The sequence below is a fragment of the Boleophthalmus pectinirostris genome, unplaced genomic scaffold, assembly GCF_026225935.1.
Source record: "Boleophthalmus pectinirostris isolate CB_2022bp ecotype Guang Dong unplaced genomic scaffold, ASM2622593v1 HiC_scaffold_15, whole genome shotgun sequence".
Taxonomy (NCBI): Eukaryota; Metazoa; Chordata; class Actinopteri; order Gobiiformes; family Gobiidae; genus Boleophthalmus; species Boleophthalmus pectinirostris.
The window spans coordinates 23757306-23785184 of record NW_026571070.1 but is presented as its reverse complement, the minus strand read 5'-3'; the positions used below and the strand labels follow the sequence as shown (position 1 = coordinate 23785184).

The window sequence follows — 27879 nt, the reverse complement described above, 5'->3', positions numbered from 1 at the left end:
CACATAGATGTAGGGTGCAAGGTGCAAATGAAAGCATGCAAGTGCAGACGCTTGGTAGCACTAGAGATTCTACCAGACATTTGTGCGACACAAAAAGCAAACAACAATAATAACAATAACCAAAAAGTGAAATGTGAGCTGATGATGTGCAGCATTGTAGGGCCACTAAAGAGCCGTCTGTGATTCAGGCCATTAAGTCGATGCAAGGCACCACAGCCGCAAACTGCTCCTGCGTCACAAGGCCTAGAGGAGAATGCAAAACGAAAACAAAGATTGATACAAACACAAGAACTCAAAATGCAGCGTCGGTCTGTGGCAAAACTGAGGCATGAAGAATGCTCACACAGGAATAACTTATAAAGCAAAGGTTCAACGTGATAGTTGCGAAAGAGTAAATTTTTGCCTTTCCAAATTTGTGCGTGTTTGTTTTTAATTTGTTGTTACTTGCATCATCTGAATTGTAGAATGTAGTGTATGGTCACATGTGAAATAAAAAAGCTAACCACTACTTTTATCCAATGACAAAATTTCTCCTCAAAATAATGAAATACAGACGTGATAGGTACATTCACTTTTCAAAAGCTCACATCCATCTTGGCAAAGTAACAGATGAAAAAACAAAGGAGGACATGATTCACCTTGTTGTACATGGTGCGGTGGCAAACACTAGTGCAAATACTTGGATCATGCAGTCTATTGATGATTTACATTCGATCACATGACAGAAAAGGAAGCACAATAGGCCCAGAAGGCTCAAACACAAGTTCAAAGTACTGTCTCAGAAGGAACAGGAGATGGAAATGTAACCATGTAATACGTATCACATTAGTCTGTTTCATATGCTCAATGTGTGATACTTATTATATGGACATGTTCAGAAGAGGAGCTTTCCCAGACACGATTAGCAGGACTACAACGATTGGCACTTTACATGATTCAAAGCTGTCAGAAGTGCAGAAGAATAGTTATGAAACTTCTCAGAAGTGCTCTTGTCTCAAATACGGCCAAATTAGGATTAGCTGTTCAACCTACATAAGTTTGATCCATGAACAGAATATAGATATGGGAATCCTATTGACCACACTGAGCCAGTGCACTGTGTGGTCAAGAGTGTGAGAGCTGAGGGACAAGAGCATGTCTGAGGTGGCAGAGGACTGGTGCGGTGTTTATAGGAAGATCACGAGGTGGAGTCTTGAAGGCGAAGAGGGAAAGAGAGGAGCGGACCTCCCTTTGGCAGGGTGTAAGGAGAAGGAGAGAGGCACCCAACGGGACTCACCAGGAACATGGGAGAAAACTGTCTCAGCCAGTCTCCCAAAATAGCCTCAAACTCATCTCCGTCCGGAAGGGCATCAAAGTCTATGTCTTGTAGGATATGGTGAAAACCTATGTCTTCAAGGCTGTTGTGAATAGAGACAACTAAACGCTTAATGGCACATTACAGAAAGCAGCATTCAAAACATTGATTGTCTTTTAAACTATTTATTTTGCTGATGAAATTGACTAAATGTTTAAAAGACAGGGCAGTCTGCACAAGTGAACAATAGTACCCCCTCACGTCTATTTCGATGAATACATAAATAAAGCCTATTGTGAAACAAAACTGGTCCACAAAGTAGATATGTGCGTCCTCAAGTGCTTACATACAAAACTAAAAAACATAGTATTATCAAAATATTCTTTTTAATGGCTTACTTCATACATAAATACAAGTTGGAATTGGAAAACACAAAAGCGATCCAGCGATTGGTTTCAGAATGATTGGATGTGGAGTGGCACACACTGTCGTTTTTGGGGGTGCTACAAATAAGCCAGTCTGCGTCCTTTGTTCCTAATTCTCTGTCTGTACCTTTTCCCGAGGACAGCGGCCAGGTATTTCTTGACAGCCATTTGCTTTCGGTAACGGCTGTAGCTGTCTGTGAAGATGCCGTCTGAATGGCGCTTGGACAGAGGCTCCGTGCTGTCTTCGAATGTTTTACCCCCGCTGTGAGAGAGAGAGGGAGAGGTATAGAGGGCAGGCTGCAGCACACTTTACACATTATCATATGTTACTAGGACTAAAAATAAACTATTTGGCATACTAAACCCATCTTTCATTTTGTTCATGTAGTTAAAACTTTTCCAAGGTCAAAATGGGCCATCAAGATGCACTCACCAAAGCTTCAATTTTTTAGTTCTTTCCCAATAGAATTTGTGGGCATGCAAGTTGACTCTTCCATGTGCCTTAAATGCACGGCTCAATACTGGGTGATAATGGGACCACAGACATGCACAGTTTAACATCATGGACACAGCATGGAGGTTTTTGAAAAGAACAGTTTCAAAATAAGGAGTCACACGAGACAGATACGGAGGAGCAGTTAGAGAAGCTCTTACCCTACACGTTTTGCCACCAGAGAATGGAGATATTTCCTTGCTGATAACTGCCCCAGCACTTTCCTGTAGGCTTTATTAAACATGCCGTCTGCATGCCTTTCCGTTCTGCATGACAGACAGCCACACAGTAAGACCACAGTACTGCACACCCAGCGCAAGAGGCAAGAAAAACTACCCAAGCATATGGCATTTACTTCTTTTTTATGAGTTTATTCTTTCTGTCTTGTGACAGATTTTATGTCACAAATAGGAATTTTAGATTATAATTTATTATACAGATTTCTTTAAATTATTCTCATAAAAAAACTGTCCTTTTAATGACCAATTCCCTAAGTGGAAACTGACTGAGCTCTCCTTTGGGACAGCAGTCACAGAACACTAGAGGGACTATCTTAAAGACATGACTCAAATTAAAATAAGAAATTAAATCACATATTCTTCAAAGAGAATAACTAAATACATACATATTTAACATAAAACATAGAGCGTACATGGACAGAATATACTAATGAAGATGTCTGACGTGTACATTGAATAAAGGGAGTGATAGTCTCACCTTTCCTCTGCTGGATAAAACAGAGAGAAGACGTCGTCTGCTGGAGCGCTCCTCACCTCCACATCCTCGCGCTCAAACTCCACCGGAGCCAAAGGGTTCCCATCCTCATCGTAAAGCTCACTGTCAAATCTGAGCACACAAAAACACACTCAGAGCACACCTCGTTTATGGTCTATTTGACTATTTGTTTTTTTTTCCCTGAAAAATACCTTTTATAGACCAAAATTGGTAGATTAGGAAAGTACCTCAAATCAGTCTAAATGTTTTGCTCTCTAATATTTCTCAAAATAATTCATATCCCAGTACAGTATTCACTGTCACTTATTGTTATCCGGTAAACTAATGCCTCTTAAACAGCCCACAGTGGGGGCCACACACAATAATCTGTTATCTCACTTTGTTTCTTCATGAGAGGTACTCACCTAAAGCTGGGAACGCTGAGCCCCACAGGTGAACAGTAAATGCTGTAATGCATTAAGATTCCATAGATAAGTAAAGCCAAAGTCGCTTTACTAGACATTGTCCTGCTGCAAAGAAGAAAACACTGTTTTAGCAAATGGGTTGTTCAATTGTTTTTGTGCCTGAACTAAACCCAAAAACTCATCTTACAAGCAAATTTATCTCTTTTGACTTTACTTGTAAAAGCACTGATCCAAAAAGTGTCCCTTCTTCTTGTGCGCTTTCTTACCGGTTGCCAGACGCTTGCCGCGATCCGGAGTGCAGCCTGAAGAGAGTGAGATAGAAAGTCTATCTCTGCCCCTCTCTCACTGTTCCAATGGCTCTGGTGTACTTTTACTGATCTCTTTCCTACTTGAATCTGAGTTAGTCTTTATAATCAGTGCGTGCTCCCCTCTTGCGCCCCACAGCTCACTTCTCACTTCTGCTCCAAGAGACTTCTCCGCGTCTTTCTCTGTCATGAAACCCAATGAACAGCGCCAAACATGTGCTTTTTTATCGGCCAACCCCAAAGCCGTGCCTTATTCACTTGTCACGTATGTGGTGTGGTCGGGGAGGGTGGGGAGGGATAAGGGTGTGTGCGTGAGGGGTGCTGCTGGCGTCATCCTCCCCACCCTGATCCCGTATCCCATTACAGAACAGCCCTCTCCCGCGTCAATGAAAGACCCAGGGACCCAAGTTATGTATAAAAAAAAAAAGAAAAAGAAAAAGAAAAAGAAAGAAAGAAAAGGCGTCAGGTACAATTAATTAAACACTGGCTGAATTGGTGCCAACATTTGACGTCATAACGCAAAGCCCGAAGGACCTTGAGGGAGCTGTCCTGTCCTGAAGTGCAGGAGCTGTCCAGTGCTGAAATGTGGCACGTACACTTTAAAATAAAGTGTAGGTTTAAAATATGACAAACCAAGAACCAAGCATTGATAAGCAGTTAGTGGAAAGTAATGAAGCAAAAAAGTACTAGAAAAGAACTAAAAAGCTGTTTAGCCTAGATAGCCGATTTGTAAATAGGTAGCCTGACTAAAAAATAAAAAGCGATTCACTGTGCTGTTGACCAAAAAGAAAGAAAAAAAAAGAAATCGATTCGACTCTTCCGTTAACCAAAATCAGCACTATTTGCTATCAAGATTCATTCGACTTTTTCGTACATTTTTATTTTTTTATTATTTTATTATTTTTGTCCCACAGACCGTTTACATTATGAAGAGTAAGTATACTTATTTCCCACCACTACTAATTCTAGTATATAATGTAAAAAGAGATAGGACGAACGATATATGGGGTTCCTTTTTCTTGAGTTGCTAATTGATTGGATTCATTGAATGAATTTGAGCCATTATATCTGCCCCTATTCAAAATGTCTTTCTTTCTTTTCCTTTTCTTTTTACACAATATAGCTCATTTCATGCGAAGCCTCATCTACGTGTACGATGTATAGGTCTATAGACCTATACAGTCTTCACTTGTTATCAACACGTCGCGCTGCGCAGGTGAAAGCCACGATGAGCTGAATGAATCACGTCGGACGATCCTCTGCATGACGTCACTTACTTTACGTAAAGAAAAAAAAAAAAAAAAACTCAAAGATGACTTTACTTTATAGATGTTCATACAGATTGGAAAGTTTCGTTCTGTTCTTGATCTGATAAAACACTGCGCCCTAGAGGTCACAAGAAGGAATGCAACGATTAGGCCTGTGTGATGGGCCAAAAAGATCATTCAGAATTTACTATTGGGAGCCATATAATCAAATGGAGAAATATACAGATGCAAAGACTAGCAAATACATAAATAAAAACATATAGGTCTGCCTGAATGCTTTGAAATCTGTGTTTTTCAGATTCTATAATGACGATGTCGTACTCTCAGATTGGAGCCATTTTCCCTACTGATAACATTGTATTTTGTCATGAAATATAAAAAACATAAATGAACAACCAATTTGTGACTGGACACTAGAACTCACTGCATTCCGACCATATTCATTTTAGCCTCCCCACGTCTGTATTAAATATTACTGTACTATATATGTCATGATGTCATCTTAAACCCAGCATGTTGCAACAGAGCATATTGAAACTACATGGCATGTATGAAAAATGTGAAAGGGAACTGTTTCAAATAAAATTCTGCGTCATGGTCTAATTTTGTGACTATCATATTAACAATAAATCTATGCTGACACAGATTTGATCATATGTCAAACACAGCTGTGTCGAGGTAATGCATGTTCTTGCCTAGGACATAAAATAGATGAAATTAGCGGTCTAAAAGCACCTGATGCCCTGCCACATTTTTCCCTTCCTGTCACAGTCATAGGGGAATATTCGTCAAACTAATAATATGAATCATTAGCTCCTGGAAGTGGTTTGTCCATGTATGAGTTTATGATTTGTGATGTTCAATATTTGAGACAGAAATAACTATGAGGGCAGACAGATGGTGTTTTTGGACGCTCCTTACAGTAAGTCATCAGAACTGGCACAATACACTGAAGAATAAGTAGACCAAGCTTATCTGGACACATGGCTCTGCTCTGTTTGTATTGCCTTATACCTGTGTATGCAACCAACCACAAACTAATATTGACTCACGACTGAAGCTAATTTTAGCACTTTTATCTTTTTTATAGCTCTCCATCAAAGGGGTTTATTGAAGATTCCGTTCAATAGTTATTACTGGAGAATTGTGACATTATGACTTCCTTTTTCAATTGAGAGTGGCTTAGTTGCAGGGTATGGTTTATCTCTGTTAATTTTTAACACAGTATGCTACTGGTTAAGGGATGTAAATTTTTGTTATAACTTTAACAATAGTGCCTTACTGTATTGCACTTTACAAGTCTTACAAAGATTCTAAAAGTGGGTGATGGTTACCTCTATAGCCACGGCTGACATGGGTTTTACTGACTGAAGCAAGGCTGTCAATCTGTACCATTGGCCTCTCTGACTATCACCATCAAATGACTCATTGATGGTGAGTTAAGTGTCTTGCCTAGGGACACAACAACAGTATGCACTGGTTGGTGCAGAATTCAAACCCGACCTTTGGGTTGGTGGACTCTAATATCTAAGCCTGTGTACACAATTATATTACAATAAACAATTATACAGTTATAGCATTAGGATCATTTTTCACATTTTAATTACTTCATTTGCTAAAAGTGATGTGCCTAGACATAACAGTTGTGGACATGTTGTAGATGTGTTTGCAGTAAATTTGTTGAGGTTATGCCCCATCTATGAAGTGCATGTCATTGGTTGTGATAGGAAGAGTCTTCAGAGTAAATATAATTAAATCCCAGTTTAAACCTTCATGAAAAGGCATATGACATGTGACTCTGAATTAAATAAACTGTTACTGGCCTGCATGTAAATGTTATTCTTCTCTCTTTTTATCTTAACATTCATTTATTTTGGGGACGTAAAAAAAGGAGCAAAAGGCATAACCTGTTGTGCAGTAACACGATATGTCCACTAGATGGAGGTAGATGTCTGCGTCGGACCACAGCACATTGGAAATTGAGAAGGCTTTTATTCTTTCCTTGAAAGCAGCTGCCCCTGGTCTGTATATTTTGGTCTGGTGATGTCTGGCGCGATACTACGCTCATTTTCTATATTCTCCACATATCTGCCTCTTCCACCCCGTTCCCCCGGTGCCCCAGAGAGGGTCATATTGGACCGGTCGGCTCCGTGTCTCTCTCCAGCTGTGTGCATTGGCTGTGTGCTACAGTCCCGCAGGCAGGTCGGCCATGTTGACGGTGTGGGGGTAGGTGCAAGTTTCGTAGTAGTAGTAGGAAGTAGCGGTTTCAAAGACATGGGATACTTTGAGCTCTCACTCTACCCATCCTTATCATGCCACGCCTGGGTGGTTGTTCTAGTCTTTTAATAACAAAAATGTCTGCCTTCTTTGTCGCCTTTTCCATCCCTTAGGACTGCGAGACGGGGCTCAGACTGAACTTGAGCTGAAATCTCGGCACACTTGCCCTGCTGCTGGATGGATCAGACGGGGATGGAGGCGGATCGGTCCCGCTTGGAATAACTCGTGATTTCTTTTCTTCTGGGGCCTGATTTTGCGTTGGAAAAAACAAAGACCACGTAAAAGGGACGCGGGATTATACAGGTAAACGCTTTTAGATTACAGTAATGAATTCATTTGTAAAGCAGCTGGATGTGGAGCAGATATAATGGGCCGACACGCTGCTGCTCGTCTGCATGTCTCTCTCTGACCTGTCAGCAACAAAGGAATGATTAAAATTCACGTGAATACCACCCCAGGCTACTGATATGCCTACAATTTTCTTCATGAAATAGCACTGTACTAGCTCATAAATGCTTAATATGGGAGTGAGTACACAGGCATTTGGTGGCAATCCCCAAAGGAGCATTAGAGCCCTCCTATCTGCAATCAGATCTAACAAAACTAGGGCAAGGGCAATAGTAGCCATTATTTGAAGTTTTCATTTATTGCAATGTAACAACTCAAAAAATATTTAAAGATGTTTTTACATTATGTATTAGAACTTGTCCAGTCTACCATTTATTGTGGCTGGAATGATACCTCTTAACTTTGAAATGGTAAAATAACAACACAAATGTATTTAACTGTTATGTTGATCCATTGCAATGTACCATCTGTAACAACACTATTAGACCCTGCTTACTTTCCCATTTTATTGTGGCTTACTAAAATGCAATTTCAACATCCAACTTCCTTTGACTCACTGCTGATTCAGATCCCTGTGATAGATCTTAAGCAGGAAGTGTAGTCCCCCTGTACAGTCATATTTCTAGTCTAACCCTTACTATTCAAACGCTGAGTCAGACTTTTTGCCTTGGCGCTGTTGCTTTCCTCTGGTCCACTGGGTTTACTTCAGATTGGGTTTGTGAATGACTGTAGAGTTATAGCAGCTACACGTGGATCCTGTTTGAAGTCTGCTAGCTGCTGGCACAGACAGTGAATGTGACACATAAAGGAGGCTGTGACAGCCCAGAGCTCCATAGAGTGTAGAGAGGGGGTTTGGCAGATAAACCTGTAACTATATCGCAAACATAAGTCAGCATAGGACATTTGAATGGCTGTTAGTACTAGATAGTTGAGAATTACCATTTATTCTTATAATTTATCATATAGGTATTCTTATATTTGTCAGGCCTACATCTAAGTATACTGCAAAAATTGTATTTATTGTAAGGACAGGAGAGAGTATTAAGTAGTTCAAAATAAGTGATGCCTTTGAATAAATTAATAAAATTGCCTATATAAACAAAAAAAATTTGACCTTTCTGGATTGTTTTAGAATGGTCATGATTTATGTTTAGACTACATGGTAAAACGGTTGAAAATTACATGAGTGTTTTTCTTTTTAATGTGATACCAAAATATCAAGTATCAAGACTTTTAGTATCAAAAGTTTCACACTTTAGTGTTGAAAACCATCCCATAGGTCATAATGTTATTGTAAGCTGTTATTATTTACTATTAGAAGTGAAAGTATTTTATTAACTATTTTAAAATCTGCTTGTATAATGGTGGTGATTTATAAGATTTTTTGCAATCTCTTCAAAATTGAGTGTTTATTTCTGTCAGACAGTTCATTCTCGTAACAGTTCCCAAAATAGCTTGGCACCATTCACCACCATGCAGCTTTCAGGTGTTCCCAGGAGACCGCTCTCTTCCCAAAATTACATCTTTTCTTTGACAGCACAGAACTGCCTCCAGCTAAATCTTTATATGTAGTGATATTTGCAAGTTCAAAAGTACAGCAGTCAATGGTGTAAGGGGGACCAGTGTCACAACTGTCATAAATCAACTCTAAGTTTTCCCCTCATCATTTTACAGTCGGAATGGAATCAGTCTCATCATGTAGTATCACGTATTATAGATGTTTGTGTCTGACTTCACATCAATGCAATCTTGTGACATTTCTCCAGACCCAGTTTTAACCCTTTGGCATGGGAGGAATGTGCAGCATCTGTGGCTGATCTGAGGCCAGCCAAAGCCCCAGGACTGCTCTCATCGAGGGGCAGCTGACAGGCAGGGTCCCACTGTGTTCTGATGGATGGAGCAGTCCACCAGCACAACAGCACAACCGCTCTATGCCAAGAGGGGAGTGTATCAGAGCGGCTAAGGAGACATGCTGAAGGCTAATGCAAAGTTTACTATCTGTTTGATGGGCTGAAAAAATAATCTCAATCAAATTTGCAACGATAACAATTATCATGTCACAGAGGCTGCTCTTATGTGAGAAACATATTGTCCCCTGCAAACAACAAAATATTCTGCCTTAGTAATATATATATAAATCACTGAAAGACACTGACACTTAGACCCCTAAATGTTATAAAATGCAGGTTCGTGTGTGAACCTCAAAAGTTTAAATTGGGCTCTATGAACTGAATCTGAATTTTACAACATAAATGTAGCCATAATACAAAAAATATTTACAAAATAGATATTCTTTCTAAAAAAAAAAAAAGCTCAGACCTATACTACTGTCCCTAACATTAAAATATTAGACATTAACACATTCTTCGCAACCTGACCTGAGTCATAGATGACCGCATTGCAGCACCAAGGGACCTTGTTGGAGGAGTAGCCTATACTGCATGTTTTGGTTTGATGGGGAGAACAGGAGCATGCAGAAGTACCCCACCCTGACCCAGGAATACACACATGCCAGGCAATCTAGAGGTTAAGTTCAAATTTATGTCTTTAGTCTCTGCAGAAGTCTTTAGTATTCTGCCCTTTAGCCAGTGCCCAGTACCTTGATGCAGAGTTATGGCACTTATGATCAACGGGAAACAGAGTCTGTCTTATCAGCAGTTTCGTGAAGCCTGTGGAGAATTCTCGCTCCACCTTTGAGGGACAGGAAGTGTGGGCTGCATGACAACAAGGAAACACTTTAATCACTTTATGAAAGGTGAATCTAAAGTTTGACAAACCGTCATCTCAGACATGTTCAGCTATTAAGATAAGTATAAACTCACTTGAACAAGAACAAGAGGTCAGCAGATGTCCAGGAGAATGTTGTCTCCCAAGAAAATGATTCAAGAAAATGACTCATAGATTCCTCAAAGTCAGTACTTCATAAAAGAATATTCCCCCTGTGTGTGAAGTGTAGGTGACGATGCAGAGTGTTACATTTATTTAAAAAAAATATGTACCTTGCTGTGGTGTAGTTTGATGAAAAACAAAACTGTAATAGTTACATATAACACTAACCTTTGTTATTAGTATGCATTTATTGCATTGAAATTATTATATATATATATATATATATATATATATATATATATATATATATATATATATATATATATATATATATATATATATATATATATATATATATATATATATATATATATATTACAGTGTTTACCCCTGAGCTCCAGGTACTCAGTGATCAGGTTCCAGGCAGGTGCCGGCAAGTACCTGCCCTCATCAGAGACCTTGTGTAACTCACTTAGCCCACGCACACTGCACACACAGCCTCACAACAGCAGTGGTTAATCTTTGTCATATACCAGAGTTTAAACTGGGTTGTAACTATGTTCTTTCAAAGGTACTATGAAAATCAAATGTTTGGAGTTTAGTGATAATTGTTATTGCATCTAAACCTCAGCTCTCCTCCCCTTGTGTCTCATATCTAGTGCACCCATTCACCAGGAGTGCTCTTATATTTGCATGGGAAGTTGTAGGTCATGGTATGTTCCCAGAGGCAGTGGATGTTGTCAGCAGTTACTTGCTATAATTAGCATCAAGGCAGATTTTCCTGTGTGGCTTCAATGGCTCTGCTCTTCAGGAATTGTCCTGTGTTCAAACTGACCTAAATGTTTCTGTACAACAGGCAGACCAAGACTTAGCGGTTTGAGATAAATGAACCATGACCTTTTGAAATTGTGGCATACACACTGAGGCTGGTGGAAATGCTATAATAACTGCACACAGGTTACATATTGCAAAAGTCATATCAGACTGATAATTGTTCATTTTAACTTGAATTGAATTTTGAGCAGTATACATTTTCTCACACAACAAATGTCTTTTAAGGTCTTTCAAAATCACACATACTGCCACCATTATTACTGTAGTGTTATGATCATCCTCTTAGGTCAAATCCTGTGCTCATAATAATCCTCCTAGTGGTTCTAACTGGGGCTGGCATCTCTGCATGTTTTACCCCATCACACAGCTCCACCTGCCCCTCTACCCACGTTCAATCACTGATCTAAACCAGTCTTAGGAAGGCTGACTCAGAGGAAGCTTAATATTGACAGAGAATAAGAAAATATTATAAAGAACATTTTGTTCAACAATTAAGAACTTCTTTATGGTCATATGTATGAAAATTGTCCAAGGCCTGACTTTTTCCGACTGCAGATGCTTATATCCCGTGGACAGTGGTCAATGTTTTACTGTGTGGAAATACTGATGACATAACACAAGACCACCATAGTTGACCATCAAGACCTTGGCCATTTATCATTTTAAATACGTGGTAAAAATGACTTGCTGAACAAAAAGATGACAAAGTATATTATTTTAGAATGAGAATACATTTTATTGTCAATGAAAAAAAAATAACAACATGAAACAAACATTATAATATAAACTGTGATAAAATAAAAATACGGGCATGCATTTTTATATACACACACACACACACATATATATATATATATATATATATATATATATATATATATATATATATAGTTTGGGCTGAACAACAGTGCAAAAGCTAAGGTCAGCAATTTATTGAGTATTATAGCTTGTCATTTTACAGATATTACAGACAGTATCACTGCAATGCACTATCTCTATATATAACTGGTTGGTTAAAAAGTCAAAGCTTTATAAACCTAGACCTCCTGTCTGGTGGAAACAGATTTCTTTGAGAATCTCTTTGATTTATAGCCAGCTGCTGACCACTCTTTACATCCTTCAGTTAAATTTATAACCTGTAATTGAACTGTTTTATTGGAGACGTCAGAATCTTTGGCTGGTTTCTGTGGTTCCTGTTTAGCTGATTTCTTTGGCAGTTCCTGTGGAAAACCCAATGACCTGTGCATTACCACTCCTCCTCCACCTCTCCATATCACACTCCTCCACAATCAGTGCAACATTTCTAAACACTTTTATATAGCCCTTTGTGACTGGAACCCTGTAATCTAGTCAAGTCAAGCTCTTTATACCGCCATCACCATCATAGCTGCAATACAAGTGGTCCTATTCCCCCCCTAAGCTTCTGAACTGCAATTCATTTCTATAATACGTATGATGTGGTCTATCTTCAGCCATTATCCCAGACATTTTGCCAAATGAAACACATCGGACTGGCCAGAGCTCTGAAGTCTTTACGAGCATATCTGATTGTGTCCATATTTTCCGGTCCTTCCCTTGACTAAGTCCCTCACCATGACTGGAGCCAAATCCAAATGATGCAAGTAGGAGGAATGACAGCCACGCCAGTGGAGAGGGAATTGGTGGAGGCAGGGCCCAGAATGTCAGAAATAAAACAAAACAGTGGAATCAAAAATGAATGGAATCAATTAGACAGCAGGGGGCAGTTTATTTTTATATGTAGGTAAATTATGAGGGTTCAATGTTTAATCAGAAAAATCACGACTTTTTATTGCAAATACAGCAGTATTACACCCATACAGTGTTACTGAATCAAAATGAAATCAGAAAAATATATATTGAGATATTTAATTAAAAAATATATATTAATTTGTAAATACTTTGTCAAGAAGACCCCAATTGACATATTTTGCAATTGGCTGAATTTTATCTAAATTGAATCTCTAAGAACAAAATCATATAAAAAATGTATTACGTACTGAAAATGTATTCCTAAAATAACTGTTAGTTGTTATTCTAATAAACTAATCTAGGGAACCTTGAAAATATATTTTGTTATTAGGAATATATTCATAATTCAGAATTTGTATTTTGTAACTTTGCTTTTTAAAGTAACTTGAAAATAATTGCGCAATCTAGTGTTTAGTTCCTTGAATTGCTTCACATGTAAATGAACATTCTGATTTCATGCTTTCCTAATTTTGTGCAGCCATAATTCAAAACAGATTTGGATTTTTCCCATATGTCCTAGTTATTACAAGGCTTATGGTCTTAGCATGTGTGCAACATTTTTCATTTCACAGCAAGCATTCCTGACCATATGTTGCAATCTGTATCCGAAACTCCACTGGGAAACAATTCACAATTTCTTTTTCATTAATCATGCTGTATATTTTATTTATTATAAATCTAACTGTTCTCTAACCCTTTCTTTACTACACAGGTCTGGACTATGGGCTGTGTAAAGAGCAAAGAGAACAAAGGCCCAGTCAAGTACCGTCCAGAGAACTCCAGTGGTTCTGACCCAACCACGACCACCACACCTCATACGGGTCACTATGGACCAGACCCCACCCAGCAGCAGCAGAGCCAGCCCCCCTCCTCCAGCACCACGCCTGGGAACTTCAACCACATCACTCCTTTTGGGGGCTCCTCATCAACCATCACTCCCTTCGGCGGAGCGTCTTTCTCTGGGCCGGTGTCCAACTCGTTCTCAGGAGCTGTATCTGGTAAGACCGCTACTCTAACCGAATGATTCACATTCATTTTACATTCCTGAACTCGGTTGTTTTTATTCATGTGTTTTTTGTTGTGGTAAGTAGTTTCACATGTCTTATAGCACAATATGAATGCAATATAACACTACAAATAAAGCATAAAAGCTGTTTGGGTTGCACACAAATCCTAGTTGAAAATAAGAAATATTGTTAATGTGACATTGGTAGTAATATCTCTAATTATGAATTACTTAAATGAGCATTATTTTCATATCTCCTTGGAGATTTTTAGCAATAAAAACATCCACAATTAAATACATTCTAGAGGTTCAATGCCATACTGTGGGACATTACTGACAAAGTAAGAAATAACATAGAGAAAAGTAGGTGGCAAGTACAGATAAATACAGAGGTCACGTCAGGATTAGTCTGTTTATTTTGATCCATAGAAGTTGCATTTTCTTGTTGCTTCCTTAACTCTACTCTGTAAGATTGATCCACCATGATGGAAATGGCTCTGTTCCTGCATCAGCCGAGGTACAGTAAATGTCTATGAGAGAAGAAGTGCCCTTCCTGGCAGCAGTAAAAGAGTTATTACTGTTTATGGTGGTGTGGGGACAGAGGATGGCAGGACACCATGTCGATAATGGACTCTTATAGCCCAGAGAGCTAAATTCAGCCAATAATCGGTACCACTTTATAATAACTATACCTTAAAAAGCCTTAATAATGCATAAACGAAGCATAATCAATAGTTTATTAAGAATGGTTCTGCCTTAAGAACTACTTATTTAAGGAGTTAGGTTTAAGATTTAGGGTTAAGGTATTAATTAAGCGGTTACTAAGCCTGAATCATTTCTAATAAACTACAAGTCTATAATGTCTCACTTCATATCTTTGATGTCAAGTCAGGTGCGATCTATCCTAATCATGAAATATTTGATAGGATTAGAGTGGTGATCCCAGAGATAAGGTACAAGTCTGCCGTTTAGGTGGGATTTAGGTTGTAATCCACAGTGTGTCGGATTAGCTGCCTCTAAAGGGGTGAACTCCATGGCATATTTGCTTTATGTAGGAGATAATGGGATTAGTGTAGACACAAAGACTGTTGACAGCGGGTATATGAATGTCATCTGTTTACGAGCAAGGCTGCCCTGTTGACTTTCCCAACACAGGATCTGACGAATATTTAATTTGTGATTGTGTAATTAAATTGCCCTGATGGGATTTCCATTATGGCTTTTATCAGTCTGATTTATTGACTTTCAGCTGTGTTGTGTCTGCTTGTCTCCTGTATAGAATAATTACAGTCATATTTTATGCACCCACAAGCAGGGCAAATCAATAGTGTGTGCTTCCAGACTGCCAGCTAATATATTAACATATTGACTGTTAGCTTCTCCGGCTCATTTCTGTTGTCATGGCTACATTATTGTAAATAGTGAATGAATCTTTATGTGTTTTTAAGGTGGTGTTACGTTTTTTGTGGCCTTGTACGACTATGAAGCCAGAACTTCCGATGATCTGTCCTTCAAAAAGGGAGACAGATTTCAGATCATCAACAATACGTAAGTACTATTAGGAACTGGTTCTGGTTCATGCTAACTAATAAGGCAGAAATTTATCATAGTCAGACATTTTACAAAGATTTTCAATAAAACAGTTCATAGAAAAGGTAGGTAAGGGTTTTGCGAATTTGGAACACCTTAGTCGAGGTCTGTCTTCTGTATATATACATATCTATCTCTACAATATTTACTTTGGAATTTGCCCAGTTCAGATAGGGGTTTTATCATTGATTTTCACTAAGTACAGCATTACTTGAATGTAAAATCTTATGAATACTATATTGTTTTCTCTTGATGTGTAAACTTGAAAACAAAATCTTGTTCTGTGGACTCCTCTCACTTGATCAGTCTTCCCCAAGGTGACTGTTAAATGCTCAAGTTCTCTGTCCTGTGCGTACTCCCCCCACAGAGAAGGAGACTGGTGGGAGGCGCGCTCCATCAACTCTGGGAAGAAAGGCTACATCCCCAGCAATTATGTGGCCCCCGCTGACTCCATCCAGGCTGAAGAGTAAGCCTTTGTCACTGCCTTTCATAACGCTATTATTTCATCGACAGCCACCGCACAAGCAAAAATAATGACACTAGTATGAGTTCACCTCTTATTGTATAAAGACAGCCAGCTTTAGTATTGCTTTACAGTGATACATAGCTTTATATCATTGGGGTTGGATTTTAAATGGACTTGTGACATGTGTTTTAAATGGAATCTGTCTGTACGCAGGTGGTACTTCGGGAAAATGGGGAGGAAAGACGCTGAGAGGTTGTTGCTGGTTCCAGGGAATCACAGAGGAACATTTTTGGTACGGGAAAGTGAAACCACTAAAGGTGAATCCTAAAATATTTCTCTACATGACAAGAAAAATAATACACAACATCAATAGTAAAAAAAATAAAAATAAAGTGTTGTATAGGGGAAAAAATTTTTTTATTTGCCTGGATGTAATGTATGTTGACAAATAGCATTCACTTTGTAACTTTACACACAAACTAAAACTGAAGATAATACTTGGTTTCAGGAGCTAAACTCAGACTTTATCAGGTGTAAATGTCATGGATAATGTGGTTCTAAATGATGAATAAACCTGAAGCAGGTCAGGAACATGCACTGACTGTTTGAAACCACTGGTATAGATATTTATCTTATTTAATACACTGTATATGTTAGTTATTGTGTGAAGTGTTACTTCTGTAATTTCCCCAAATACTGAGTTAAAATCTAATTACTGAAGTTTTTGCTTCTATTCAGGTGCGTTCTCTCTCTCTATTCGAGACTGGGATGAGGCTAAAGGAGACAACGTGAAGCACTACAAGATACGTAAGCTGGACAGTGGGGGGTACTACATCACGACGCGGGCGCAGTTTGACACGTTACAGAAACTCGTCAAACACTACACAGGTCTGTGCAAGAACTACTCAGTGCTCCCATCCTCTCTCCATCTCCTGTTATTCATTACTCAGAGCAATTTTCAATCCGACATTTACAAAATCTACACTGAACCTTTTTGTTATCCATGTAACTTTCTACAGCTGCTGTTGCGCCTTCAGACCAGACCAGACTGTTATCAAGGGAGATGAATAGTCTTTGTTAATTTTAACAATAGTTGTTCATGTTTTAGAATTTGATTATATTATTATCACAGATACAGGTCTTTGGCCTGTATAACTTTATGGGATAGATACAATTTAAAGTAAATATCCCAACATAAATTTCTCATATGTTAAATGTAATAGGACTGTAATAAATGTATGCCCATATGATCAACCATTTTATTTAACTGTATTCTTTGTACAGTGTCTTTCAGTGTTTAAAAGAGCACTATATTAATAAAAAAAAATGCATTATTATTATCATTATGAGGCCCTCTTCAAACCACAGTTAAAATTGGATTGGCCCAGTAATTACAGAGATATGAACCATAAACAAGGTTAATTTAATTCTACCATATGTTTTCAGCCTGCCTTCAGGTCAATTTAAAACTTTCTTTTGAATGTTGTAATAAACAGAGCCTACTGCTACAATATTTAGCCTCCCATCATGTTTTGACCAGAAGGAGGTTATATCTGTGTGATCCCTACACTCTGACTCTAGAGAGGCCTTTGATACTACTTCAACTCATATATTTTTCATCAGTTAGCATAGGAGTATCTAAATCCAACAGTATCAAATGGGATGAATCGATGCATGAAATAAGACTTAAAAGAGCATCTGCTTGAGAGACTGTTCTTCCGCTGGTGGGTTGTAGTGTGTAACCTTTTCATCTCGGTGCTTTACAGAGCATGCAGACGGCCTGTGCCACAAGCTGACCACAGTTTGCCCCACGGTTAAGCCTCAAACACAGGGACTGGCCAAGGACGCGTGGGAGATTCCCCGGGAGTCCTTACGCTTGGAGCTCAAATTGGGACAAGGCTGCTTTGGAGAGGTCTGGATGGGTAAGGAACAAGTTTGTTTATTGTTCAAATGTCATTACGCTGACGGAAAGTTGACTTTATATGGGACAACACACGCATGAACTTAATGTCTGTGAAAACGTCTATATTTATTTAATCTATTTTGGTCCTATTTGGGAATTATCCGCTTCCTGCTTCCTCTGCTTCCTCTCCTTGTTGTATTCTGTTTATCAGATCATATCACTCAGTACTCATCTCTTGCCAAACAACTTTCCAAAAATAATTGAACTCCAAAATCCTCTCCGCTCCTCATCACCCCAGCCCCATTCTTAGTAAGACATATTTTGCTACACGCATGACAGAACTTGCCTTCAATTACAAGACCTAATTAATTATATTGTTCTATCTCTCAAGTCATTAACACTACCTGATTACCCCTGCGGCCTGTGGAGCTAGTCACTCTCCATCTTGTCTTCTTAACAGGAACATGGAATGGTACAACAAAAGTAGCCATAAAGACGCTCAAACCAGGAACTATGTCCCCAGAAGCCTTCCTCCAAGAAGCTCAGATCATGAAAAAACTACGGCACGACAAACTGGTCCCTCTTTATGCAGTGGTGTCCGAGGAACCCATTTACATAGTCACAGAGTACATGGCCAAAGGTACAACAAACCACATTCTATAAGTTTATTTGATGAGCCATATACTAATTCTTAAAATAAGCTAATGAGAATCAGATGGAACTTGTTTAAACAGAAGTGGTTTATTTTTTTAGGAAAACAGAGAGCGTTAGACAGAAGACTTGTGGTTGGGTAAAATTGACTACAAATAGCCTTGGCTTTTAGGGATGTCTGACATACATGTGGGGATTTTCCTGGTGAAAATCACTTCACTTTGTGTCCGTTTTAATTAGTATTGAGTGCAGAGTCCTTGAAAAGCACGTCCTCCAGGCTTGAATGTTAGAATGGTTAATTGAAAACTGCAGTAGTTTGTAGAAAGTTGTCATAGTTTGATTTCAGTAAATGATTTCTAAGCAATTGTAAATATTGTGAAGTAGCTATATTTTAATAAAATGTGGCTTGTATCTTTCATCTTCTTTTCCAAGCCAATAACAAAAAGTGGTGTTAAAATGTACAGTTATTAACTTTGCAGCTTGTTTTATATAAGTGTGGCATTTACACTATCATTACTTTTATAGGAAGCTTGTTGGACTTTCTGAAAGAGGGTGATGGAAAATTCCTAAAACTTCCATTGCTGGTAGATATGGCTGCACAGGTAAGCGTCTATTGTAAATGTAGATAAGCGTTTTTTCATATTTTGATCCTAAAATGCATTGTCATTTGTGTTTAGATTGCAGATGGCATGGCTTTTATTGAGAGGATGAACTACATTCACAGGGACCTACGAGCTGCCAACATTCTCGTGGGTGAAAATCTGGTGTGCAAGATCGCCGACTTTGGTCTGGCCAGGTTGATAGAGGACAATGAGTACACAGCCAGGCAGGGTAAGCACACAAATACAGACAACACTATGTCTGCTTCAAGGGTATATTAGGGGCGGGGGGCAGAGATGTGACAGCATGGGCGACTCCCTGTAGACTCTTCGCATGATTTAGGATAATAGCAGAAAACCAGATGTCATTGATTTGACAGATTTCCAGTAGTTTATGTTTAAGCACTGGAAACACCAAATTTTACCACCACTTAAAAATGTTTTTATACTTTCTGTATTGTAACAAGACTGCATTCTTATTGACTTAAAAGGCAAAGTATGTTTGTGGTTCCAAGCAATACCGAAGTAAAGAAACATATATGAATAATGGTAAAACAGTGATGGAAAAGTAGGATGGGTATGTCATTTTGGCAAATTCGTTCACTTTAAATATACTGCAAAGGGCAATGGTTACTGAAGAGTACAGAGGGAAAATAATATTGTTTAACATATATTATTATTTATTCTATCTTACTTATCTGTTTTAAAGAGATACAACTAGTTGACTATTCTTTAATTGTAATCAGCTCTTGAGTCATTCTTTCTCAGTTATTGTTGCATGGAATTCTAGACACAATGAGACATTTGCCCTCTGGTGGAGCTTTTTATAACTTTTTTTGTTTCTCCAGGGGCTAAATTCCCTATTAAATGGACAGCTCCAGAGGCAGCCCTGTATGGCCGCTTCACTATTAAGTCCGACGTCTGGTCCTTCGGCATCTTACTCACTGAGCTCGTCACCAAAGGCAGAGTGCCCTACCCAGGTAAGAGACAAAACACTGGGGCTGAATAAAACATAGCAAAAGGGAGATTTATGTCAGGTCTTATCAGTTCTTGGCCGGCCATTAGACGTCCTGCTGGCATGCTTGTTAATGTCAGAGGATGAAGTGAAGCTGTCCCACATAGCTTGCACTGGTTGTTGGTGCCTCTGCTTGGGAGGGGGCGCTACCGAGCCCTCCCTCACACGCACATGGGAGATTAGATTGAACCATCTGTTGGGGGACGAGCAGGAGATTGAGCACCACTGTTGTTTATTGCCATCTGCCAGACTGATACCGTCTTGGGATGTATGCCTCAAGCTCGACTGCACCCACAAATATTTTGAGTTTTAATAAATCTGCTATGCACTCATTAGGGAAACTGTAATTAATACTGGTGTTTTCCTCTTAAATTAAATATCTTCTTTTATTCTGACCTAGATTATATTAAGGGGTTTTATAATGTTGCCATGAACAACCATTTTTTACCAATGTCTGTAAAATTTTACTCTTGTCTTTGTTATGGATATTGATGAATTTTTATTTAAACAAGACGTAATGCAAATGAGGCACTTAATATTTAACTATACATAAATGTATCATCATTGTACATTTTGTTTATTATAACTGAAATATTAATCTAAAACACAACATTTTTAACTCTGTGAATTGTAATTTGAAGAAAAAACAACAGTGCAATAATGCAGCTTAATACAGTGATGTGAGTGGGGATTGGGGTAAGTGAAATCTAAAATTCACTCAAACCTTAAATGTAAGACATTGTATCATTACACAAACATATATGAAGCAATCCAAATACTACTTTGAGTGAACAAATAATGAGGGAATGCTAACATAACTTAAAACAATTTTACATAATTTGTCTCAATTTTGAATATGTTTTCCTGTCTTCTTTCTTTGATAAGCTTAGAAATATTTATTTAATTATTATAAACAGTGCAACTCTACACAACCCTTTTTATTCCTATAACCCTCTTATAAATACCATGTTCTTCAGGTATGGTGAACCGGGAGGTGCTGGAGCAGGTGGAGAGGGGCTATCGCATGCCTTGTCCCCAGGGCTGCCCAGAGTCTCTGCATGAGATGATGAAGCTGTGCTGGAAGAAAGAGGCGGACGAGAGGCCCACCTTTGAGTACATCCAGTCCTTTTTGGAGGACTACTTCACAGCCACAGAGCCACAGTACCAGCCCGGGGAGAACTTATAACCGCCCTGCCCAAATTGTACCTCTATGTTAAGGGGAAAAAATATCAACTATAACACTAATACATATGACTGAAAATAGCATAGAGTCAACAACCACTACCTGATGTATCGCCTGTGTCCATTGTTCGCCACATTTCGTTTTCGTATGTTTTTATTATTTATGGTACGTCACAAATCATATATCCATGCGTACTTGAGCAGGACATGTGTTTTGAATGTTACTGGCATTTTGTGAGGAGGATGTGCAGTATGTGAAATAAGCTGTGATCATGTCTTACTTACAGTAATAATTAGTAACTTATATATTAGATCAAAAATGTATTAAATTAAAAGTTAAATTATTGGCAAAAATTATATATCACCAAAGTTTAGTTCAATGGTAATTATTTATTGGCTAACCTCACATGTACACAGGTGCAATTTTTCTGTTAGAATTCCACCTTTTTTCCTGTTATTTAATCACTTCATTCATTCATTTTCAGCTTTCATATCACACGTTTTGTTTTGTTTTTTACCAGATTTGCAAATGTCCTTATTGTTCACTATCGGCGGTATAGTCTGACCTCAGCCTGATAGCTGAAGTGCTGACAAAGTGGAGAGAGTTTGATGACCCTTATGAACTGAAATCATGACCAACCATAATGTACACATCATTTAATGTGTTTCTACTGTGTTTTTACTGTGGAATACAAGCAAGCCTAAATGTGTCTCATGGGATCTTAGATGTTAGTTATACTATGTTAGATATTTCCATTTTCTCCTTTCTAAACTGCAGTATTATGACCATTTTTGATGAATGACTGATTTTGTGGCTTTGTATATTACAAAGTAGCCTACCCTTTTTTATAACTGCATTACATATTATACTCCAATTGAATGGGAACATGTGGGGGTAAATCGTTTTTAGAATAAAACTTCATTTTACACGATCTGTTTCTGTTGTGCTTGTTTTATTTGTCTCTTTAAATGTGCGTTTGTTTTGTTAACCAATGACAGCCGGAGGTGGGCGGGATCGAGTCCAGCAAGCGTAGCAAGTTTGAAGAAGCAGAGTTGAAGTCAAATCATTTTATCAACAAAATGTTCCATAAAATAATTGACTTGACTGTCAGAGACGTGAGATTCCCGACGTCTTCGGAGCAGCATGGCTCAGATGCTATGGTGAGTTCTGAGTTTGTTTTGCAGGCGCTACAACCAAATTCATGTCAGGAGTCCCAAACATTTGCACCATCTATAACCATAGCTGTCCATAACGCCTTAATAAGTGTGTTAACTGCACATGTTTCTCTCTTTGCAGCACACTGATCCGGATTACTCTGCTGCATATGTTGTTATTAATACAGACTGTAATGTGAAAGGGTTTGGCCTCACATTCACTCTAGGAAAAGGCACAGACATTGGTAGGACTTTAGACTTCTGCTTTGTTGAACTAGACTAGCGTTGTTGTTGTTGTATGAATTCAATAAAATGTTGTGGACGGCATTAAGCGCAGTAAAATCTGTATCTTACTGCCATCTACTGGTGATACAATAGCCTCAAATTTAAATATAAGACATACTACTACATATAGTACTCTTTTTATTAGGATACTATTATTATAGCTTTTATATACCACTAACAAAGTTTTATTCTCTCTTTAGTGGTTTGTGCAGTGAAATCTCTGTCAAGCCTGGTCATTGGAAAGTCTCTACAAGATATTGTAGGTGACTTTCGAGGATTTTACCGCCTCCTGAGCAGTGACAGCCAGATGAGATGGGTAGATTCTGAATTTATGGCTGAATTTACCACTTAAGTTATTTATATTGTAGCCTAAATTGTAATGCAGATGTTTAACAGTTGGGTCCAGAGAAAGGGGTCATGCATCTGGCTACAGCTGCTGTCCTGAATGCTGTATGGGACCTGTGGGCACGAGTTGAAGGAAAGGTGCAGTAATATTTCAACAATATAAACACATACAAACCAAACATGTTCATGACAGCATTACACCTGTTTCTCTTTATAGCCTCTGTGGAAGCTACTGGTTGACATGGTGAGTCTCAGAGATTTACTGTATGTGAGAGATGAATGTGGATTTGAAAGAGAAAATCCCATCCTTTTTGTTCATTCAGGAACCAAAGCAGATTGTGTCATGCATCGACTTCAGATACATCACTGATGCACTGACAGAAGAGGAGGCTTTGGGTGAGGCTGATTTGTAACTCATTGACGTTACTTGAAAGAAGTGCTCTCTCCTTAAAGCCATTTTGCTTACCTCATTCAGACATCCTGATGAAAGCACAAGAGGGCAAACGGCAGAGAGGTGAATAGACTAAAAGAGACGATTTGCAGAATTTAACAGCCTCTTAACCCTGTATAATGAGCTCTTGTGCTCCAATGGACACTCTATTAAGATACTTATCATATTCATTACCTATGTACACTATCAGAGGAGCAGATGCTGAAAGAGGGCTATCCTGCATACACAACGTCATGCGCCTGGCTAGGATACCCAGATGAGCAGCTCAAACGGGTAATGATAATCTAATCAATAACCTATTACATTAAAGGTCTGAATAACATGTTTGGTCTTAAGCTGTGCACAGATGCTCTTAAAAGCGGCTGGACCAAGTTTAAAGTGAAGGTTGGGGCAGATCTCGAGGATGATAAACGTCGCTGCCGTCTCATAAGGGACATGATTGGACCAGAAAATACACTGGTAAGATATTAGAGGCCAAAAGAAAGAATAAAAGAATCAATGAAAAATACCACTTACGGGTGCACTGTGTAATATTTCTAGTGGAGGGTCACCTGCTTATCTCCATGAAACTGTTATAGCTTTCCACAGTACAGATTAGACCTGTCACAAGGAAGGCAAGCAGGCTACAGCACGCTACATTACAGTTGAGATCTGTGGAGAGTCGCCCCATTCATTGAAGGAATCATTGCATTTTTGAGCAACAGAAACAACACCAGTGATAAATAAATGCTAGATATGTTTAATGCCATACCATGGAACATTCCAAGCAATAACATCTCTATGGAGGCCAGAAAAGTTGTGCCGTGCAACTTTAAGTACTGGGTAATTACTATCTGATGTATATACAGTCAGTCAGACAAGACAAAAATATGTTCAAAAGTGATGGTATTTTCCTAAAATTTTTAATTACTTAGGACTTACATGAAGTATAAAGAATCAAATATAATATCTTCAAAAAGTTACTCAAGTAAATGTTATCTATTTTACAACCTTTACAAATTACAGTATATTTATATTGTCAACACTTGTGTGTAGATGATAGATGCCAACCAGAGATGGGACGTGTCCGAGGCGATCAGATGGGTGTCCAAGCTGTCCGAGTTCAGACCTTTGTGGATTGAGGAGCCCACTTCTCCTGATGACATCCTGGGGCACGCTGCCATCTCCAAAGTGAGACTGGATTATAGCCTTCATTTTGTTATTAATACTTAGAGGGCCAGTACCTGATTTTGAACCATGAGTTAGGAACATGTTTTAGTTGGAAATGTTAGTGTGCTCACTTGGTCCTTTCTGCCTCTGTGATATTGCATAATGACGTAGAAGCAAGTGGCATAGTCTCATCTGGTTGTTTGCATACAGTTCTCCAATCTCCACCTACTTTAAGCCCTTTTCTCACTGTAGATAATACACCGTGACCGGGAAGTCATGAAGATAGTGCCAGGCAGTTTCCCATCATTTTAGTAAGCCTACAAAATGTGCCTGGTTGAATGAAAAGAAGTGACCCTGTCAGTAGCATCTGCATTAGCTGAGAGTGCAGCATGCTTTGTACAATGCATAGATCATAGATGACAGTCTCAATTTCATTTTTATTTAGCTACTTTTATTATAGGATGCATGATGTAAAGAGCCTTCATTTTGACTAGAATAAACTAAATTAACAGACCTTTTTAACACTATGGTTGAAACTGCTTTTGTTTTGTTAGGCTTTGGCTCCACTGGGAATTGGCGTTGCTTCAGGGGAGCAGGTCAGATTAAGGCTGTGTAAATTATGTCTAAAATTTCAATGCATTTCACTGACATGTTGATTTTTCTCTAGTGTCACAACAGAGTAATGTTTAAGCAGTTTCTCCAGGCTTCAGCTTTGCAGTTTGTCCAGATAGACAGCTGTCGACTGGGCAGCGTGAATGAGAACCTTGCTGTGATGCTGATGGCACACAAATTTACAGGTACAACACCTAAAATGTAAAAAGTAAAGTTTAAAACTAGCTTGCAAAATATTTAATGTGATTCTCTAGTGCCAGTCTGTCCACACGCGGGAGGCGTTGGCCTGTGTGAACTTGTCCAGCACTTAATCTTATTTGACTACATCTGCATATCTGCAGACCTCAATAACAGGTAATAGTTTAAATTTTTTAATAAAAAAAAAACTAACAAAAAAAAAATGATTTGTTTATAGAATGTGTGAATATGTGGACCATCTACATGAGCATTTCACATGCCCAGTTATAATTGAAAATGCACACTACATTCCACCAAAGGTAAAATATCGGTTTAATATAGTTTAAGACTATGACAACAGAAATACCAACACTGTTCTTTCCAGAGTCCTGGATATTCGTCTGAGATGGTGGAGTCCTCTGTCCTTAAACACCAATACCCAAATGGAGAAGTGTGGAAGCCAAAATAGCCTAAAGTTCTTTTATTTACAAATAAACACAAGATAACATTAACAAATATAAAATCAGGATACCCTTAATATGCCAAGATTTACACATAAACAAAAGAGAATGTTTTTGTCAAAAATGTTACACTTTCCACTGCTTCAAAGATTTAGTTTGATTTTAAACAGCCATCTGCATTTTGATGATGGGATGAGGGTTGTAGTCACAGATTTCAAAGTCTTCAGCACGGAAATCATCTATACTCTCCACCTTTCGAAGGATGTTGAGTTTGGGAAAAGGACGGATTTCTCTCTCAAGCTGCAAAATGAAGTTGTTAACATCGGTACTGAAGCTGATAACGTGCAATACTCTTTCCAAATAACCCACCTGTATTTTAAGAGGCTCTATGTGATTGACGTAGATGTGAGCATCTCCCAAGGTGTGAACAAAATCTCCAGGCTGAAAGAATAAATATGAAGAAAATACATTATACACACCTACGGCTTTTAATTCAATGCAGAGACAAACAAATTCAGCCTTACTTTTAGTCCTGTGATGTGGGCGATCATGTATGTTAGAAGTGCATAGCTGGCAATATTGAAAGGTACTCCCAGACCCATGTCACCAGAGCGCTGATAAAGCTGGCAGGACAGCTCGCCATCACACACATAGAACTGACAAAGAGCGTGGCATGGAGGCAGAGCCATAAGTGGCAAGTCTGCAAATATAAAATATATATATATATTGTAATACTCAGTAAAACAATATTGGATTAATGAATGGGATTATTAACCTTTAGGGTTCCAGGCACACATTATGATCCGTCTGTCTTCTGGATTTGTTTTAATGGTGTTGATTATTTTCTGGAGCTGGTCTACACCTTGTCCCGTGTAATCTGTCAAAAAGGACAAAAAATATGTGTCAGTTTCACTCACTAAAATAATATTAATTTGAAATACAAAAGAATGTAAAATGAAACGAATAAGGGTGGATAGCGTACCTGCATGCATGTTTGTGTACTCCGCCCCAAAGTGTCTCCACTGAAAGCCATAAACCGGCCCAAGGTCTCCCTCCTCTCGGTCAGTAAACCCACCCTTGTCCAGGAAGTCACGAGAACCATTGGCGTCCCAAATCTTCACCCCTTTTGCAGAGAGCTCTTTGGCATTGGTCGATCCCTGCAATGTTTATCAGTGAGTTATAAAGGAACAAAAACAAACAAGTAAAATAGCAATATAAAAAAAAAGTCACTCACCTTAATAAACCAAAGGAGTTCCTCAAGTATGCCTTTCCAAAACACCTTCTTGGTGGTTAAAAGTGGAAACTGATCTGTGAAAAGATGCAGTTAATGCAGTGATAGATGTACTACGTTAGAACACCAACAGAGGACAGTGTACGCTACATTATTCATTCAAGTCATGTCTGTCACTGTCTGCTAATGAATGAACTGAGAAATTAATCATGAAGGATTTTCTGTTTTATTCAAATTATCAGCTTCATTTACACACATTAAGGGGAACTGATAAAATGGTGATTCTTCTCATTGAGGAAAACATAATAATAACATCATATTACATGAATCCTCACCTCTGAGGCTGTATCTCGCCTGTGCCCCAAACATGGAGATGACCCCGGTGCCCGTCCTGTCGCCTTTTCTGCGGCCGTGCTGCAGAATGTACCGGATGAGATCCAGATAACCTTGTTCATCACTAAATATTCCGAAACTGCTCTTAGTTTCCGAAGTTTGAGTTGTCTTTTCCCCTTCTGCTACATCCTTCACCAGCTGTTCTGAGTGGATTTCAGAAGTAGCGGGCATGTTTCTTAGCACTATTTCTGTAACCTCGAAAGCAAACGAACTTTACCTTTGCAAC

General features: G+C 38.6%; 4 protein-coding genes across 7 annotated transcripts in view; 2 read left to right on the top strand and 2 right to left on the bottom strand.

Moving 5' to 3' along the window:
• The window catches only part of LOC110170097 (tyrosine-protein kinase yes), a 60202-nt gene extending 37876 nt beyond the window's left edge, over positions 1 to 22326 (top strand). The window contains exons 1-13 of one of the 2 annotated variants that reach the window (XM_020935726.2): positions 6963 to 7150; positions 7315 to 7504; positions 13695 to 13980; positions 15437 to 15536; positions 15946 to 16044; positions 16258 to 16361; positions 16783 to 16932; positions 17811 to 17966; positions 18408 to 18587; positions 19124 to 19200; positions 19276 to 19429; positions 20046 to 20177; positions 21190 to 22326. In XM_020935726.2, coding sequence (XP_020791385.2) covers positions 13704 to 13980; positions 15437 to 15536; positions 15946 to 16044; positions 16258 to 16361; positions 16783 to 16932; positions 17811 to 17966; positions 18408 to 18587; positions 19124 to 19200; positions 19276 to 19429; positions 20046 to 20177; positions 21190 to 21398 — 1638 coding nt within the window. In that variant the 5' untranslated portion in view covers positions 6963 to 7150; positions 7315 to 7504; positions 13695 to 13703 and the 3' untranslated portion in view covers positions 21399 to 22326. Of the gene's footprint in view, positions 1 to 6962; positions 7151 to 7314; positions 7505 to 13694; positions 13981 to 15436; positions 15537 to 15945; positions 16045 to 16257; positions 16362 to 16782; positions 16933 to 17810; positions 17967 to 18407; positions 18588 to 19123; positions 19201 to 19275; positions 19430 to 20045; positions 20178 to 21189 lie in introns of those variants that run through there. The other variant, XM_055151183.1, reaches the window with a different exon arrangement.
• adcyap1a (adenylate cyclase activating polypeptide 1a) lies at positions 1798 to 3449 on the bottom strand. 2 transcript variants are annotated; one of them, XM_020935704.2, is made up of 4 exons: positions 3352 to 3449; positions 2930 to 3058; positions 2374 to 2478; positions 1798 to 1981 (listed from the first exon to the last, which is right to left on the bottom strand). In XM_020935704.2, the coding sequence occupies exons 1-4, from the start codon at positions 3447 to 3449 to the stop codon at positions 1798 to 1800; spliced, it is 516 nt and encodes a 171-aa protein (XP_020791363.1). The 2 variants fall into 2 exon arrangements, with proteins under 2 accessions (XP_020791363.1, XP_020791364.1); XM_020935705.2 differs by lacking the exon at positions 2374 to 2478.
• Positions 22327 to 22402: 76 nt separating the features above from the next.
• On the top strand, positions 22403 to 26088 carry enosf1 (enolase superfamily member 1). Of its 2 annotated transcripts, XM_020935727.2 has the most exons (15): positions 22403 to 22555; positions 22692 to 22794; positions 23035 to 23150; positions 23231 to 23317; positions 23397 to 23423; positions 23503 to 23575; positions 23655 to 23693; positions 23821 to 23903; positions 23967 to 24089; positions 24666 to 24800; positions 25334 to 25375; positions 25447 to 25576; positions 25646 to 25745; positions 25807 to 25888; positions 25954 to 26088. In XM_020935727.2, the coding sequence occupies exons 1-15, from the start codon at positions 22475 to 22477 to the stop codon at positions 26035 to 26037; spliced, it is 1305 nt and encodes a 434-aa protein (XP_020791386.2). In that variant the 5' UTR covers positions 22403 to 22474; the 3' UTR covers positions 26038 to 26088. The 2 variants fall into 2 exon arrangements, with proteins under 2 accessions (XP_020791386.2, XP_055007161.1); XM_055151186.1 differs by lacking the exons at positions 22403 to 22555; positions 22692 to 22794 and having other exon boundaries at positions 23110 to 23150; positions 23220 to 23317.
• On the bottom strand, positions 26035 to 27824 carry tyms (thymidylate synthetase). The gene is made up of 7 exons (XM_020935729.2): positions 27596 to 27824; positions 27264 to 27337; positions 27012 to 27186; positions 26805 to 26906; positions 26554 to 26729; positions 26399 to 26470; positions 26035 to 26329 (listed from the first exon to the last, which is right to left on the bottom strand). Exons 1-7 carry the CDS (start codon positions 27822 to 27824, stop codon positions 26192 to 26194), a joined length of 966 nt encoding a protein of 321 aa, XP_020791388.1. The 3' UTR covers positions 26035 to 26191.
• Between the last annotated feature and the right edge of the window lie 55 nt (positions 27825 to 27879).

Coding starts and splice junctions, on each gene's coding strand:
- enosf1 (XM_020935727.2), top strand. CDS start 22,475: ATGTTCCATAAAATAATTGACTTGACTGTCAGAGACGTGAGATTCCCG. Junction 25,376..25,446: donor GCGTTGCTTCAGGGGAGCAG/GTCAGATTAAGG, acceptor ATTTTTCTCTAG/TGTCACAACAGAGTAATGTT. Junction 25,889..25,953: donor CACACTACATTCCACCAAAG/GTAAAATATCGG, acceptor TGTTCTTTCCAG/AGTCCTGGATATTCGTCTGA.
- tyms (XM_020935729.2), bottom strand. CDS start 27,824: ATGCCCGCTACTTCTGAAATCCACTCAGAACAGCTGGTGAAGGATGTA. Junction 27,187..27,263: donor AACTCCTTTGGTTTATTAAG/GTGAGTGACTTT, acceptor TAAACATTGCAG/GGATCGACCAATGCCAAAGA. Junction 26,907..27,011: donor GTACACAAACATGCATGCAG/GTACGCTATCCA, acceptor CCTTTTTGACAG/ATTACACGGGACAAGGTGTA.
- adcyap1a (XM_020935704.2), bottom strand. CDS start 3,449: ATGTCTAGTAAAGCGACTTTGGCTTTACTTATCTATGGAATCTTAATG. Junction 3,059..3,351: donor CTCAGCGTTCCCAGCTTTAG/GTGAGTACCTCT, acceptor TTGTGTGCTCAG/ATTTGACAGTGAGCTTTACG. Junction 2,479..2,929: donor TTTTATCCAGCAGAGGAAAG/GTGAGACTATCA, acceptor TCTGTCATGCAG/AACGGAAAGGCATGCAGACG.